The sequence below is a fragment of the Zonotrichia leucophrys genome, chromosome 2 (assembly GCF_028769735.1).
Source record: "Zonotrichia leucophrys gambelii isolate GWCS_2022_RI chromosome 2, RI_Zleu_2.0, whole genome shotgun sequence".
NCBI lineage: Eukaryota > Metazoa > Chordata > Aves > Passeriformes > Passerellidae > Zonotrichia > Zonotrichia leucophrys.
In genome coordinates this window covers 130589292-130606899 of record NC_088171.1, presented here as the reverse complement: position 1 = coordinate 130606899, position 17608 = coordinate 130589292, and the positions used below count along the sequence as shown (strand labels likewise).

At 39.7% G+C, this 17608-nt stretch overlaps 1 protein-coding gene across 2 annotated transcripts in view; it reads right to left on the bottom strand.

Annotated features, from left to right (window-relative positions):
• Positions 1 to 8065: 8065 nt before the first annotated feature.
• STK3 (serine/threonine kinase 3) overlaps positions 8066 to 17608 on the bottom strand; it is a 143058-nt gene continuing 133515 nt past the window's right edge. For both annotated transcript variants that reach the window (XM_064706438.1, XM_064706437.1), the window contains exon 11: positions 8066 to 15565. In XM_064706438.1, the coding sequence (XP_064562508.1) occupies positions 15407 to 15565 (159 nt within the window). In that variant the 3' untranslated portion in view covers positions 8066 to 15406. The remainder of the gene's footprint in view (positions 15566 to 17608) is intronic.

Genomic DNA, 17608 nt, shown 5'->3' with positions numbered 1-17608 from the left:
TAGCTACATATTCAAAGACTACATTTCCACAAGTGACTCTAGGAATGGAGGCCCATCTAGAGCTCTAGAATCCCATTTCCAGAAGGGATCTGCTCACAGCTTGGTCCCAGTGCAGCTGCAAATGTGTTGTATCAGTCCATCAAAAAGGTTTTGAGATTAGACATATGAAGATGTGGGCTTTAAACAATTCGAAGCACCAATGAAAAACTTGGATTTGATTAATGAAGTGAAATATTCCCACATGAACAGTACAGGCAGCATTTTAGGAACTGACATTCATATACTGCAAAAAGACTAATTATAAAGATGCCATATGTGATGCTGAGATATAAAATCTAATTTTATCGGTAAAGCTTGAAAGCAGGTGTTGATGACAGACAATTCCATTAAAATTTCTGCCAAGGAATCTCTAAGCAAAAAACCATTTTCACTCAGAAAGAAATTCTCAATTTACAGCTAAGGGAGAGTCTAAGGGCCTAAGAAGGGAACAGATAAAGAGCTTAATACTGCACTATCTGTGGGTAGATCCTCCTACCTACTTCTGTGATGTAGTCAATTTTAATCCTTTCAAGGGCTGGCATGTACTTGTTTAAAAAAACAAAACAAAACACGAGAGAACAGATCATATGCAATTTCAAGAGTAATAATGAATCTGCATAGAGTTGGTTTTTGAGTGCTCAGTCTCCTCCCTTACGCAATTGTACAGAGATCAAACACTTGTAGTCAACAGGCAGAAGCCACTGCTGCCCTCTTTTTACATCTGTGCTAGAAAACAAACTACTGGCACTCAGTGGGCAGAACAGCATTTCTCTTCAGATCCTACTGCTTTTCCATCCCATTCATTACATATAACGTTCCAATTAATTTTTTGTTAGTTTTACTTGTGAAGACTAGAGAGGTGCAGAAATTAAATTCAATCTAGTTAGAAGAAAAAATACTAAAGCTGAAATTGTCTTTTTGGAAGACTGTGTTTTTAAACCATGACAAAGGGTGGCTCAACCAACAAAATAAAGCAAATATGGTATGAATAGGTAATTGCCTCATTAAGGATATTAGAGGTTGCAGCTTGGTCTGGATCCTTTGATGCTGTATCAGCTCCACATAAAAAACAGAAAGCTGAGCACCCAGGATCACATTTCTGTTTGCCCAGTGATCCATGACAGAATACACAGTGTGAAATAACTTACTCTCCCCCCACCACCATTTCTGTTGGACACCCTCCCCTCACATCAGTAGCTGATTTAGGCCATGAAGTGTGAGGAGACAAGGTCATTTCCAACCTTACCAATTTTCAACACAGCCTGCACAAGTTATAAGTCAGTTGGCAAGCCATTGCTTGCTGTCCCTGAGACTGAAAGTGTCATACACGTGGTCCTGAAGGTACACCTGGATAACCTGAATTTGGTGACCAAACTTGAAACATTTTGCTAAGGTTTACACTGCTGGATAGGGCCAGTTCAATTCCATTTCTGTAGAAATGGATAAATTCAGCATAAATTCAGGCATAAATTCAGCATTCCTGTCCCTGATTCATACTGCACATGTGCACACCCACAATCAGCCACCTGACACACGGAGCAGCGTGAGGTCACCCCTGGAACTGAGACACGAAGAAAGAAACAAGGGGAGGAAGAGGTGGGCATGGGCAGCACATACCCTCCAGTCAGGTTACCTGCTGCAAGGTTTGCAATTCTCTCACTGATGCAAAGGACAGTGCAAACTCTGTCTGTTGGGTGGGGCTTTTGGATAACTCAGCTCCAAGCAGTGGTTTTACCTCAGTTTAATAAACAGTAGATTTACAGAGCTGAAAACCGGAGACTTTGAGAGCAGTTATTTGGTGAGCCCTGTAGGCTTGCCAAAGAGCCACAAATTCCCTCAGCTGTTGCTTGTTAAACATTGCAAAGGTTGGATTTAACTTTGCAACACATCATTTCAATAACCTATAGCTTATCTTATGTTCTAGATTTATTATTATTTGTAGGACTGATGTTCCGTCATTTCTGCAAATATTCACTGGAACATGTTCAAATTGCATTTCACTAAAGAAAATTAAATACCCAAGGAATTCCAACTTTTATTGTACTGGTTGAAAGGAATTTTCATTATTGCATTTTTATATAAGTGCTTTTGATCAAAGACACTAAATAAATAAAGTACTGAAATTTAAGATGTTCTTATTATCATGGCAATTACTTTACACAGTGCACAGGAATTCCTTTCATAAACTTAACTGACTCCATGTTAAAAGTAGTCACATTTTTGCTCCCCCCTCCTCCTGAAGACCATTCCAGAGCTCTCCAAGGCTTGCACAACTTTTAGCACAATTTTATTAATGGCTGCTTTATACCAGTACTTTTTTTTTGCCAACACTGTTCTTTAGCTTAAAAATTTCATTTTCCTCTTAGTGTATTTATAGACAGCAACCATATGGCCTTACATACGCATTTTCACAGGTTTATACCTCTCAAGCTTCCTTTTAGTTTTCTTTTTGCAAGTCCTGTTCTCCTGGCCACACTAGGGGATGTAGCCCTTTTTTTGCATTACTCCTGCTCAGATTTATTATGTTTGAGCATTGGACAGTACTGTACAGCAGTTTTAATATTTGCTTATGGCTAACAGAATTTTTTACTGAGCAGAATAACAATTTAACGATTTCAGAAACATTGCTGTCTTAGCTGCCCCCAAAATATCTAGGTAAGGAGAACAGGGCACATCTTTCCTGCCATTTTATGTAGTAATGTCTATTCTAGGGCTCAGTGCAGTAAGTGCTGCAAAAACTTACCTCTCATTAAATAAAAGCTACAGGAAAATGTTTACTTTACACTTTGAAGAAAAAATACAATCTCTCCAAAGCTTCCCAGGGGGGAAGAGACTTTTTGCATAGTCAGTACTTTTGCCAGATTTCCTCACTCACTGCTGTGTGAGAGCAGGGCATCTGCACTGCCACACACCACTGGGTCAGGACTGAAGGATGAGAGCACCAACTGGCTACTTTGTCCAGAGCTGGTCAGGAATCTGCTCAGTATGGATGTGCAGTTTTCTGAAGAACATTGCAGGAGCCTGTGCTCCTCCTGCCTGTGACAGTCACCTTTGTGGCACCAGTGAAAATGCTGTGCCTACTCCCTTTCCTCTGAGAGCTTTGTATCATTTAAATGAGAATTGTGGTAATATTTCAAATGAGGTAACTCGCTTTATTGCAAGGAATAAACTGTTAGAGAATCTGGATTTCTAGTACAAATCTAGGGTATTATGAGAGTCAGAGATGCCCTTGAGAAGCAAAATGTTACATTATGTTCCTGAGATGTAAAATCTATATATAGATTGTGATTAAGCTTTTTATGTATGTTCAGATTTTGTATTATTGCCTGGTTTATTACTCATTTGCTTTCATCAGTTGCTAATTCTCTCTTTCCCTGCAGACTTTCCATTTTGAAAACAGACTGGTTTTTCCTCCCATGTTATATAGAGCATGGGCCACTTCACACTGCAAACTTAAAACCAAAAAACTTTGCATTTAGTTTTCCAAATTTAATACCTCCAGTATTTGTACCTTTTTGTATAGAACTTTGCAAGACTGCAAGGAACTAGTGTATTTGGTGCTCTTTGTACTGTGTGTCTTGTCCCAGTAGTGTGTAATGCACTAAATAACTCAGTTTTGTGCCACAAAAAGGAAATTAAATGCATAAAAAATTATCTTTTACCAGAGATCTAAAACTGATTTAAGTTTCAGGACATTCTGAGTAAATATTATAATCAGAGAAGCCTGAGCCTCATTGTGCAGATAAGTTTTTTTAAACATGCACATCAGGCTAGATTTCTATTCTTAGAAATGCTCTTAATTGGTGATTGTGGTGGGGAACCCACATTTTTCAGTTGAACAAACAGTACAAGCCTCTTGTTCTCTACCTGACAGATTAGGGACTAAACAACATACCACCAGCATTTGTAGGCACTAAATCAACTTGACACGACCTTTCATCTCTTCCAAAATAAGCCCCATCCCTAGAGGCCCCAGCTGTGCACATATAAGCAGCAGAAAGCCCCTGGAGTAACTGCTCCTGCTGTGCTGGTTATCCATTTCCTCCCACAATGCTCCTGACTTTAATCTACCTTTGATGGTGCTTTCAAACAACATTCAACCCAAGGCACCAGTCATATCCCTTGGTGAGGTGTTGTGCCAGAACTGTTCTTTTCTCATTATGTTATTCTTATTTTCTTTTCCAATTTATGCACCTGGCTTCCCATTAAGTTACATCAGAAATTAATTTGATCTCCTGTAACTAACTTTCAAGTTGCACACTATTCAGACAGGATAAAAGAATGTTCCCATCTGATTTCTGAAGCATTTTTTACTGATTCTGCCTTTTTACTAAAAAAAAAATATTTTGCTTCTCATCTGAGAATAATTTACAGGGTTAAAAATAGAGCAATGGGTAATACATTATTCAAAGCAACAGTTCTACAGAGCAATCACTGAAGCTGCTAAGAAACATAACTCTCATTAAAAATTGTGGATCTCTTCACCCCTCAGATATAAAATTACGAGTTGTCAAGTGGAGGAAGCAACCTCCAAACAGTCTAGAAAGTGTTTCCCAAGATCACATGACACTGCTGGCAAAGGTCTGGCTCTGGAATTTATTTGCCCTGCTGGAAATGAGGATGGAGAATCATCTCACAGGTGTTGGGACTCACGCTGACCTCCCACTGCAGAAATTTGTTTGCCTGACATCGCCTCACCCTTTACACACAACCCTAAATCATGTAAGTCCTCACTTGAATAAACACATGAATTTGCCATAAGAGGCAGTGGCACAAATCCAGCATTTCAGCTTCACAGAAGTGCAAAGAAACATCAGCACCTCCCACTCTTGCTTTTTTTCTTTAAGGGTACTAATGGGCTCTGGCTTCTCACAAATCCCTGTTCAGATATAAACAGGGCTAAGTTTTTCAGGAATTGGACAAAGACTGCTATAAATCTGACAATTCCTTCTACAGATCTAAAGCAGCCCAAGAGCTGCCCATTTTCAGATACACGGTCCAACATCTGCTTGTTGTCACCCAATGTACAGATGTTCTGTGTGTGCAAAAGTCTGTGTAGCTTTGAGCAGACAATTCCACTGATGATGCTGTTGACTTTCAAAGAAAACTCTTCATCTTACTTGGAAGATGAGTGGTACTCACACAGCAGCTCAGTTTGCTTGCCAGCAGCTGCTGTGCTGCCCATCCCAAGTCCTGTACCTCCTGCTTCACCCTCTCTGTCTGCCATAGCCTGATGTGGCTATTCCTGCAGCCTCCATGACATATGAGAAAAAGTGATGTGCTGGGGTTGTAGCACAGCAAAATGGGGGTTTGGAGTTCCTGAATTAGGAACATCAATCCCACTAACTTTCAGTAGAAATTATCCTTTCAAATTACTATGCTGTTTTTGAAATTCATGTTCCATCCCATTCCAGGAAATGTTCTGAATACTGACACCCTACCATAGCCCCGTTAAGGAACATCCATTTGATTACCATTAGGTAAATTCTAATTTATTTCCATTGTATCAGTGCCTAGGCATGTCAGACTATGGGCTAGCACCTCCCTGTGTTAGGTTTTCCAAGTATGGCAGAAAATTGTGGTTTACTTTTGGGAAAAATCTACTCTCTCTGTTATTTCATTCTTCTTTCCATACCAAGGCACACCTTCCTACTGCCATAGTTGGCATGATCATTTTTTAACATTTTGATCCCTTCCCTATTGAAGGAAGAAGCCCTGGATGTATTTTTCTTTGGTGAGCGGTTCTCAGCATTCCCTGTGGGAGCATGCTCTGAAGAAGACAGCTGAAAGCAGGGAAGAGGTGATGCCACTTGCAAGCACCTTCCAGAAGAGTGGCTTATCCCCATCCTACTCACCTTTTGTGTATCCCCCTCTCTTGCAGGGTCAGCAGAGAGGCAAGGCAGGCCCCACAACAGGGACATCCCAACCAGCCAAAGTCAGGATGCAGCTCCTTCTCCAATCCTTCCTTCCTCAGCCTGGCAAGTGAACTACCAGGCCTGACTGTTGATTTTTGCAAGGGACATCTCAGCTGCAGTACTGGAAATGCTTTATAAATATAGGGAAATTTTGCTTATGCTTTTGATGGCAAAAATGCTTGGGCCTTCCTTATACATTGATGAGGGCAGCCCCACTCCTGGCTCTCAAATTCCCCAAATTGGAACTGTACTGGTGCTCTCCCCAGTGCTACCAGTGCACTGCTGGAGAGCACAAAGGATTCTGCCTCATGTGAGGCAGAGTAACACAGCACTGGCTCATCCACCAGCACAGAAAAAAACAAATATGCTTCCTCACACTCAGCAGGAGCCCCAGAGCACCAAAACAATTTAACATGCTGGGAAAGGAACAGACGTGACAGGTGCATTTGATTTCCTTGGGAATCCCTTTAGATTCAGAGAAAGGTCAGTCTAGACATACCAAGAATACAGAAGAAAAAGTCTTTGCTAGACAGTTAATGATACCTGAAACAAAACACCTGACAATTTTCCATCCTGAGAAACCAGTATTATAAAGCAAAGTGCATCTTTTCATCTTCCCAGAGAAGATGAGAGGAAAGCCATAGGGAATGAAAAGTTAGTCTGTTTCTGTTCTGAGCTTTTAAAATAAAGCATTAATACAATGCAGCCCAGAGAAGAACAAACCTGAAGGGAAAACAAAGCTGCAACTGAACAGTGTTCCAATTCTTTCCTTGCAAAGTGCACAGGGCAGTCATGTCTTGCATGGTCTCATTTAGAGATCTGGACCAAAAGTCAGAGCCCACCTTCCCAATGTTTCAACTTCAAATTTCTACACACAGCCAGGAGTGTTAGACATATCCTCACCTGGGTCACCGCATGGCACTCCCAACACGAGGCTGGCAGCTGCACAATCCTGGGGAGGTAAGGCCATGCAGGTTCTGTCACTTGCTGTGATGAGGGAACACAGCAGCTGCCCATTCAGCCCCGAGCAGCCTCGACCCACTGATCAGGACAGAAGCTGGGAGACAGCTCAGAAATGCAGCACCAGCTCTTCTAAAAAAGGCTGAATGGTTGCTCCTCGTGCTAGAGCAAAGAGCTGAACTAAACAGTTCACATTAGTCAAACACTGTGCAAATAAGACTTTCTCCTACTCTAGCTGAAAGATAGGACCAAACTGTTGAGGTTTTTGTGGAGGCAGTAACTGAAGACAAGTGCTATGAGATGTATAAACTGATGTCAGTTGATGGACTGAATAAATCAGCACTAGCTACACTTAAAAGGCTTCAAAATTATACTTATTCTTGGAATAAATTTGCATTAAAATTTGGGATGCAGGATTACTGTATTGCTGGTCCTATCATCCTAGAGATCCTCAATTCCTTACTTATTCTAATAATTACATATTTGGGGGCTGTTTAAACATCTGCTTGTCAACAAAATTATAATTACACTAACTGGGAGAAACAGGCTTCTTGGGTTTGTTGAATCTAATACAACACTATTGCTATTGATTTTATCCACATTACATTGTGGAATGTAAACAGCCTCAAAAACAAATCTATTTTTATAAAAGCTGAGCAATCAGTGGTGGATGTGTTTCCTTAGCAGGAGAGATACCCACATACCTATAGTGGGTTACCAAATTGCTTTTGGTTGTTTTAGAGTTTCTAATGGAATGAGAGACTCTTGGAATGAGTCAGAGCAATATTTCAGTTGTATTTACTGAAAATTTATTGAAATACTGAACCAGTACTCATCACATCAGAGAATTCTGTTAACTTTCTGAGGTAAATCAGATTTAGACTAAGCAATTGTATGTGTATATAAATTGGTGCAGTGCTGAACATTAATACAGTCACCCCATTATCTTCTGAACAGTCTCAAGTCCATTTTCTGTAAAGATCAACTAACAGGAAAAGCAACCCAAAATTTCTTCTGGATTTCAGGAAAAGTTATTTTATTAATTGTACTTACAAGTGAAGCATTTGACTTGTTTCTGCATTTTTAATACAAAACACTTTGAAAAATTCTAGTCTTCTTTCAGCAGGAAAAATTGGTATATGACAAATAAATACGACTTATCTAGACTGAAATAACAGCTGCACTTTTAAAAGAATCTCATGCTTTTGGATATGGTTGCTACGAAAAATGTACTACTACTTAATCCTTCCTCAAATAATCTCTGACCTCCATAATCTCTGGACTATGACACCTGTTTTCATGTGCGATGAGAGATCAAAAGGACACCTCTTGCTGTTAAGCCCATATACCCCACTGTACTGCAATAAAAATGAAATATCAATTGATGCATCACACAAAAGGCTTAGTGTCATATAAATCAACTCAAAAACTTTTGGTATCCCTCTTTGATGTATTTGCTGTGAGGCTTTTTTTAACAGCAACCATGCAGGCCTTGGGAGCCAGGAGGAGTGCAAAGCAGCAGAAAGATCTGAATAGGGGAAAAGAAATAGTGCTAGAAACATCTGAGGGCCACAGCCACCTTCTCATGCATCAATCCTTCCAGTGGCACCGAGGGAATGAAAGGAGGAATGCGGGGGTAGTAGGGTGCTTGTTTCTGGGCACACCTGTATGCAGCAAAGGAACAGCTGTGAGAATTATACTGGTCAGCTCCAAATACTGTACAGGGGAGTGAAACAGGACTGGGAGGACTGAGCTTTTCTCTGGGAGAAGCTAGGGAGAGATACTGCAATATCTGTCCTCAGAAGAAATATCCACAAAGAGAGAAAACCAGTTTTTAGTAAACAACATGTGGCCTAATTAATTTGACAGAGGAAAATATATGCAGGTACATTAGCATGTGGCCATGTATATTTACAAATTTAATTTCTGTAGCTGTGATACCTAAAGGAAAAATTTTAAAGGATGCTGGGCTTTGCAGTGCCATGGTAAATGGTGAATGCCAATAATGTTTCCCCCCATTGTGACAGAGAGAAAATCTATTTGAGCCCAGAATCAGATTACAGTTTTAATTCCTTCCAGTGTCTTCTTGCTGCCTGGGCAGCTCCCTACTTAGCGCCCAGTTTACCCCCTCTGAATTTTCTGTGGCCTTTAGAAAGGCCTGTTTGCACCAAACAAGTACCAGCACCAGGCAAGAACTCTGGCTGTTTGCCAACAGCACATGAAAAATTCCTGCTCACACCATCACTTCTGGCAAAGCTAAAGCCAGCACCCACAGTAGGAACTTGGGAGGCTGAGGAAAAGTGCTGATGCACTAAGGTAGGTCCTGGCACAGGGCATGGAGAGGTTGTTAGCTGAACTCTTCCACTGCACTGAGATCACTTCCTAAATATTTTTTGTACATCAATAAAAAATAGACACAAGGAACTTTATTTTTCCCAAAGGCCATGGGCCATGCTGCAGTCCAGTCAACCAAGTAAAGCAGCATCAGAAACTGTTTGCCACCACAGCATGGCTTTGTCCCTGAGGTAACAGCTGGCTCCTCCAAGGCTTCCCAGACCACAGGCATTGATTTGAGCTCAGTGCTGCCCTGCTGGGGATCAACAGCTCCCAGGCTCACACTGCTCTCTGCACAGAGCAGGGCTCCCTGCCGTGGGCTGGTTCCTCACGCTCTGCAGGAGCCCCAGTGCCTGCAGCACGGCCAGCAGGGAGAGGAGCAGGGGGACAGCAGCGGCTTCCAGCAGGGCACAACACTTACAGGACATCCTGAGCAGGGGCACAGCTCAGCCAGCCCTCCAGTGAAACCATCTCCATCCATGTCTGCCCAGAGCTGGAGCATGCAAACAAAGTCTCTCCATGCACAGACAAACGTCTGCCATCAGAAACGTCTGTAACCCCAAAGAAAGGAGGAGAAAACACCCCCACTTTGGTGACTTTGATTAGGTTCTTTTTCATTTTTATTTACTTGGCACTGTTATGGTATGCTTCCATTTATATAAAGCTTAAAAAAATTTAAAACTTCTGTCTTCAAAGGATGAATAAAGCATGAACATCGAAGACAATAAACATTAATGGAAGAAAATCAGATGTGAAACATCAACACAGAGCAGTAAGTTGTACAGATGACTACCTGATTTGCTTTTTTCAGCCAACACATTTTTCCTCACATCCACAGTTAGCCTCATAAGCCACCTGGCCAGCTGCAGATGCCATATTATTTTTCTTCTCTCCCCAAAGAAAACTTTTAAAAATTGTTTCTTTTTTCCTGTTTCTGTGACAAACACTACTCTTCTCCAATGCAGACGACTCTCTGAAGGCCTAGTGAAATGAAGTGTGAATCTTTCCTGAGGACTGTGTAGCAAATAATGGAAAAAAGTATAAAGCATCTGTTGGTCTGGGACTAACAATTATTCTGAAAGATTTGCTCAGAATCTGAACATCCCATCCTTTCAAAGAAAGAAAAAACAGGACAGCTGAGACTTCCGTGATCTCTGAATAGAAAAAGAGAATAAAAGCTCTTGCTGACATTTGCATGTGCCCACTATGTGCAAAGGACACTTGGCTCAGGGGATGCTCCTAAAAAGTAATGCCCACGTTCATTTTCCTGAGCAGGAGGAAGAGAATGAGGAAAATATGGGGAATTTTCACATATGCTTTAAAAATGCTAAGACATTAAACCAAATCAAAATGGATGAGAGCACACCATGTAAAAGATAGGCCCTTTCCAGAATGAATGCACTGAACAAAGAGTAGAAACACATTTTGTGAAAAAGTATTTCACAAATGCAACTTAATAACTTCACACTAAGCAATCAACGTAATTAGGCTTGCTCCAAAAAGCTTAAGCTATTAATTGGCTTATTAATATCCATTTGGCACAACACAATCATGAGAAACAACATGGGCTATGCAGGATGTGTCCAAGGCTTTCATTGTCAATAGTGGGCATAGCACTGCTGCATCACAGCCTGGCATGGAAATATCCCACAGCAAATTTCCCAGCCAGCTGCATGACACAGCCTCAAATTGCACCAGGGCAGGTCTTAATTTGGTACTGGGAAAAAATTCTTCACTGAAAAGATTGTCAGGCACTGGAACAGCTGCCCAGGGAAGTGGTGGTGTCACTATCCCTGGACGTATTGAAGACACGTGGATGCTGCACTGAGGGCCATGGTTTAGTGTGGAGTTTGCAGGGCTGGGTTAACACTGGACTCGATAATCTTAGATCTGTTTCAAGCTAAATTATTTAACATGCACCACTGCCTTTGGAAACACAGAAAGAAATGTCACTGTAAGCTGGACTCCAATTGAAGAATTTTCACATATTTAAGAATGCAAAGAAATAAAGACTTTCTTACTTCATGAGGTCTTTCTGATGAGTTTATAACCAGGTATACACTTAAGAAAGAGTAACCCTCAGCATACCACACTGATAGAGCCATATGCAGACCAAGTGCTTCACAGAAGTTGTACAGTACACATTCTGCTTGGAAGCACCAGTGCCTTTCCATGGTGAGTCAGGCTATCCCATGTACCTGGGCAGGGATTCACTCACCATGAGCCATAATTATATCTGAAATTTGAACACACTGAATGGAGAAGCAGCCCAAAGCCACTGTGCATGCTCATCAAAATACACTGTGCAATGCAGACAAGCTATTTTTTGCTGTAAATAAGTAGTAAATAATTACAATATCCAATAAACATCAGATTAATTCAGATTAGCATCAAATTTTTGTGACTTCAAACATCCCGGGGTTCACTAAGGAGCATCAGTCATGAGTTCCTTTTACTGAAATGTATTTGTGGGCAAGTTATTAAGAGAATAATTTTAAAAAATCAGAAGAAACAGGTAATAGAATTATATTCCAGACATTAAATGTAGACACTTTTCTACTCAAGTCTATCAATTGCCTACTGGTTTTCTAGTGTCATGAGAACAACAAAGGAACAACTCATACCCCTTATGTCCACTAGCACCTCCAAGTTTAAGAAGACAGCCAAGATATTTGAGTGATGCTCAGCTGTCTCAGGATTAGGCCTTCAGCAACATCAGATTGCAGAGAGAAGACTTCCACAGAGAACTGAGGATTTCTGGCCTGATCCATTTTCATGGGATCCTCAGACTTCTAATTCTTGCAGCACTGTTGTGATCTGGAAAAATCCTTTCCAGAGCTGACTTTGAGAGACGTGGGTTTCTGTGCTCACAGTGTTACAGAAAGGAAACAAAGCATGAGGGATGACTACGGAAATGAACATTAATGATTATTATTAAGATCATTTTGCTTCAGTTAGAATGAAGAAGTCAACAATTATACAGGAAAAATTAGCTTTTATTAAAAATGTTTAGTAATAAGCAATGATTTTCCAAAATTGTTTTAACTTACTAAACCTAAACATACAAAGTCAGAAGCAAACAAGAAATTGCTTGGTTAAAATCCTATTGAAGGTTAACTTGTCAGTAGTTCTATTAGATTTCCTGCAAGGCTTGCTTTTAAAATATCTTATTTATTGTTCTATTGGTTTTCCTTTATAGAGATGCTCATCCTCCAGTAGAGATGTGTAGTCAACAACATGGATGATTTGATTCATTTATACAAACAGAGGAAAGAAAAAATGAGTTGCATCCATCTCTGAGCACAATGTCAATGCTTGCAGAGGATCCAGAGGTTCCTATGCTGGCTGCTGAAGCCCAAGGCAGCTCTTACACTGACTGCAGTTTGCACCATACCAGAATGGCAACATACCAATTTCATATTAATTTATGAAAGTATTCTTTGGTCACAAACATCCTGTACCTACCCAGTTTACAGTGCATCAGATGCTACTTTTCACCCTTTTCAGTAGCTTGTTTTATTTGTTTTATTCATGCCATTCAGATTTTCCTCATGCATGTATATTCCATTTCTGTGTGCATGCATGTGCACAAAGTCTGAGTTGTTTCTATGTAGACACATCAGGATAGAAAAAAAGGATGTCATTTACCTTCTGATAGCTTTCAGATGTCAGACTGCAACAGCTCTAGTCTAAAATAGCCTTTTATTGGAGTCCCCACGGACTTCCCAGTTCATCTTTGGGGTACCACATTACTGAAGTTTTCAAAATACACAAAATAAGAAATTTGTGATCCTGTTATATTCTTGTCTATTACACTGTAAAGCCACATTATTCAAACTCAAAGTTTTATTTTTGGTGGGAAAAGTTTAAGATTGAGTAAGGGAAAATCTAGCTGCTGAGAATGCAAGTAAGAGTGTCTAGACAATGATACTTTGCTTAAAAGGCACACCAAGAAAAGGCAAGCTAGGCTCCTCTCCTGATGGTTTAAACCTGCTCTATATTTTCTCTTTTATATATATAGATATGAATATATATGTGTGTATATCTACACAAATCAATGTATGAACACACATCTTTGAGCTTTTGAGAACAGCAAGTTCAAGAAGCAGAAATTACTTTAAATAAATAAGAACCACAGTAATAGGGGGAAGTTGGTGCTGTTATTTTTTTCCTGCATTATGATTATAATCTAATGACACAGTGATATGTTTATACCATTTTTTACTTTACATCATTTAGTTGTATAAATGTGAGGCGTAGGACTACCAGGTGCATTTTATCTTGCCTAAAGTAATTTTTATGGATCTTCTGTGCTCTTACATTTTCACAAGGAATGGTCACTGCTTTAAGAAGTATGAAGAGAGCTGAGGATAAGGACGTTCTAATAATCACAATTAAGATTTATTTGCCTCTAGGGTTTACATGTCAGAGCGTGGTGTGCATGCAAACACACAGAGAATGACAAGGACAGCGACGGCTGGATACGGCTCAAACCCAAGCACTGGTACCAGCAGGGCTGTAGAATGCTGATCCTCTAAGAACTTTTTGTTTCCATTGGCATAAGCTTTGTGACATAATGCATCATTTCCAAAATTGGCACTATTCCATCTAAATGGTCCACATATGTTGACAATTAATGTTAAGAGGTATGAGATGATTACTAACTTCCAGAAAACGTTTAACAGAAGATGCCCATACAGTAGTCACCATTAAAAGTTTAACAGCTGAAGGCTGAATGTAAAGATCTTTTCAGCTGTATTGTTTAAAGAAGTATGACTATCACAGTGAAGTTATTTACATACAAGGCAACGATAGTAAAGATTTCAATACAGAACACAGCAGATTGTTTAGAGAGTGGATCACATTTTCTGCGAAGTCTGAAATATTTCTTACAACGTTGTAAATTCTACCAATAGATAGTCAACAACGTAAACCAGACAAGAACTTATAAAAAGCTATTAAGAGCTTGGTCCTGCATTTCTGAGTCCCCAAAATCTACCAACAGAAGACTATAGGAATTTTGAATGTTTAGCAGTTGCAGGACAAACCCACCAGAAAACTATTAAATGTTGCTTCTTTTCTGTACTTATTAAATATAAGTATTCAATTTATTTTCTTTGGTTTTTAAATTACTATCCCTTTGTAGCTACAATATGAAAACAAACAAACCCCAAAGCACTAATAATTCCCCTCTCCCCTCAAAACAGTGATTAAAAAAACCCCAAATGAAACAAAAAACATATCCAGAAAGTGTAGCTGTTACTTCATTATAAAACTACCGTGCAAAATAGAGGTTTATACTGGTCAGAATTGCAATAGCAATTGGAAGTTTACACTTAAGGAGTGACTGTAAGTATTGCTTCTCCTGAATAACAAAAATTAAAACTGATTAGGCACTTGTTTTCTTGTTTAATGACAGCTGACTCAGTGTGCGTACAAATGACAGAAATCCTCTCTCAAAGAATGCTCTGTAGTGTAACAACTGTACTGTACAACAGTCCCTGATTCAGGAGAGCAGAAAAAGATGTGCCTACTACTTACTTTATTCCTAAATTTTACTGCTATGAATGGGCTGGATACATGTTCAAGTGCTGTCCTGAATCAGGTTATGTGTTGAATTTGGAGTTTTAAAAGATACTACAGTGGTGAGCAGCTTTTCATTATACTACAATAGCAAGTTTATCTAATTTGACTCTGCTCTCCACAGTGTTATCCTAATACCTCCCAACAGAAAACAGGCATAAAATAAATAAGATAACCAAAGATTACATAATAAATATGCTACTATGTGGGAGAAAAATACATTGCAATATAAGGCTCGGTAGTGTTGCACAATCAAGAAAACATTCCAGGTGCTCCAAAACACAACTCCCAATGTACAACACCAAGTTATCCCTACCCACCTGAAAAAGATTGGGAAGTAACAGATTAAACTCCTATTACATTAAACATCTGAAAATCCAAACAAGTGCTAAAGTGTTTTGCTGCCTTTGCAGAACACCATATGAATATTCTTGAGTACTGCAATTGTCGCTGCTGATGAAGGAAAATTTAACAGATTGGATTTTTGAAAACTCTCATAATCAAATTCCTTCTGGCTTACAAAGTTACCAGTGTCCATACTGACTCCTAGTATTATGTTTGAAAGGAAAACAAACTCAGAAATTTTGCTGCCTCCGTTTCTTTGCATCCATCGCATCTAGGATAGGTTGCCTCTTTGCAGTGTACCTCTGACGAAGCTCCTCAATTTCTCGTTCCATCATAGGGTCCAAAGCCTTTAGTCTCATCTGTAATTCTTCTAAACTCAGATTTTTTAACTGCAAAACAACCAAATAAAAAGTATTAGAAACTGTTTTCAACAAAAAAGAAAATCATTGCCTTTCATAAACCTTTAATTTATTGCATGGAATCATCTGCATTTAAAATGTGTTCTTTGTCAGGCCTATGTGTTTTTTTCCTGATGTAATTTAGTGCCATTCTGCATTTCTCTTTTGTTAGAATTGCCCATGTGCCATTCAGTCACATTATTCACCAGTGTGAAAACAGTCAACAAATTTAAAATAGCACATATAATTTCCTCTTATGAAAGGGATAATCTTTATTTTGTTTGCAAATAACCTGACATTGTAAACAAGCACAGTACCTAACTCATGGGTAAAAAAACCCAAACTTTTCTGAATCAACTACCAATGAGTCAATACTTCATTCATGAATCTAGGGCAGGCTTCTATCAACACAATCTGATCTGTTTTCCCTGAGGAATTAACTGCTACTTTTGATCTTTATTTTTATCAGCAATTGAGGCATATAACACACACATAATACTGCTACATACAGTCCAAACCCCAGCATTATGACTTCTGCTAACAGGCAACACTGCATATAGTAAACAAATGATTTAAAGTCATAATAAAGAGAGTGGGCATATCAGAAATGCGTAACAGAGCATATGGAAAAGATGCACATTCTCATGCAACATCATTTTAACCATAAGGTTCCTAATGAAGAAGGAAATTAAACCCCACATGTCAAAATATCTTTGAGGACTAAAGATCCCAAGATCTGTATGAGCCTTCAGATGTGCTCAGCAATGTTGGTCTTTCAGAATCACAGAATATGCCAAGGTGGAAGGGACCCACAAGGGTCATCAATGTCCAACTCCTGGCCCTGCACAGCACAGCACAGCCCCAAGAGTCCCATCAGGTGCCTGGGAACATTGTTCAAGTGCTTCTTTAACTCTTTCAGGCTCAGTACTGTGATCACTTTGCCAGGGAGCCCTTCCAGTGCCCAACCACCCTCTGGGTGAAGAACCTTTTGAAATGTCCAACCTAAACCTCCCGTGACACAGCTTCAGGCCATTCCCTCGAATCTGTCACTAGGCACCACAAAGACGAGTGCCTGCTCCTCCTCTTTCCCTCATGAGGAAGTTGTAGATGGCAGAGATCTTCCCTCAGTGTCCTGCAGGCTGAACAGACTAAGTGACTTCAGATGTTCTTCATATGGCTTCCCCTCCAGACCCTTCACCAGCATCTTTGCCGCCCTCCTTGTGACACTTTGTTTGCCCTTCCGTGCTTTCTTCCAAAGACTCTTCTTCTCCTTATGAAGGAAAGAGTTGTCTCCCAAGGCATCAAACATAATCCATTTTATTCCATTTAACATATAGAAAAAAAGACAGGGGAAAGGAATTCCTCAGTCACCCAGAATTTTGCAGAAAAAGACCTTTCCATTTTCAGAGGAAGAAAAGATTAAAAATCTGAACTATTCTATTTAATTTTTAGCCCACTGATATATGTAACTCGCATATGATGCACTTTTCCATGAAGATATTCTCTTAGAGGAGTTAAGTGTCAGAGATTTTAAGTATAATGGGAAGAGATGTCAGTGCCAACTCCACTGCTTAACTGATCCCAACACAGCACAGATGAAAGGAGCAATAAACCCACGTGTGACAGGAATAATGTATTTAGCACGTGTGACAGGAATAATGCATTTGGGGCTCCACAGACCAGCAAATGCCTAAGGCAGACACTGAATAATCCTGTGTGTGTGTTTTGTGAGAACTGCCAGTGATGAAGCCCTACCCACTCTTGGCCAGTCTGGACAGCCACTTATTCGCTCTCAGTCACCACTGCAGACGTCAAGCTTAAACTGCACAGAATAGACTCCAACTGATGTAATTACATAATTATTCTGCTCTGAAAAACGTTTTTTTCATAAATTAGCAGAGAAGAATGTTGTGGGTGAGTTTTTATTTAAATTTCAATCAAGAAACTGAGCCAGGAAACAGAATTAACTACTCTTTAAAAATCATAGACAGCTGGGATGAATATTAAAATATAAAGAAAATTAGTTTAAGCCAG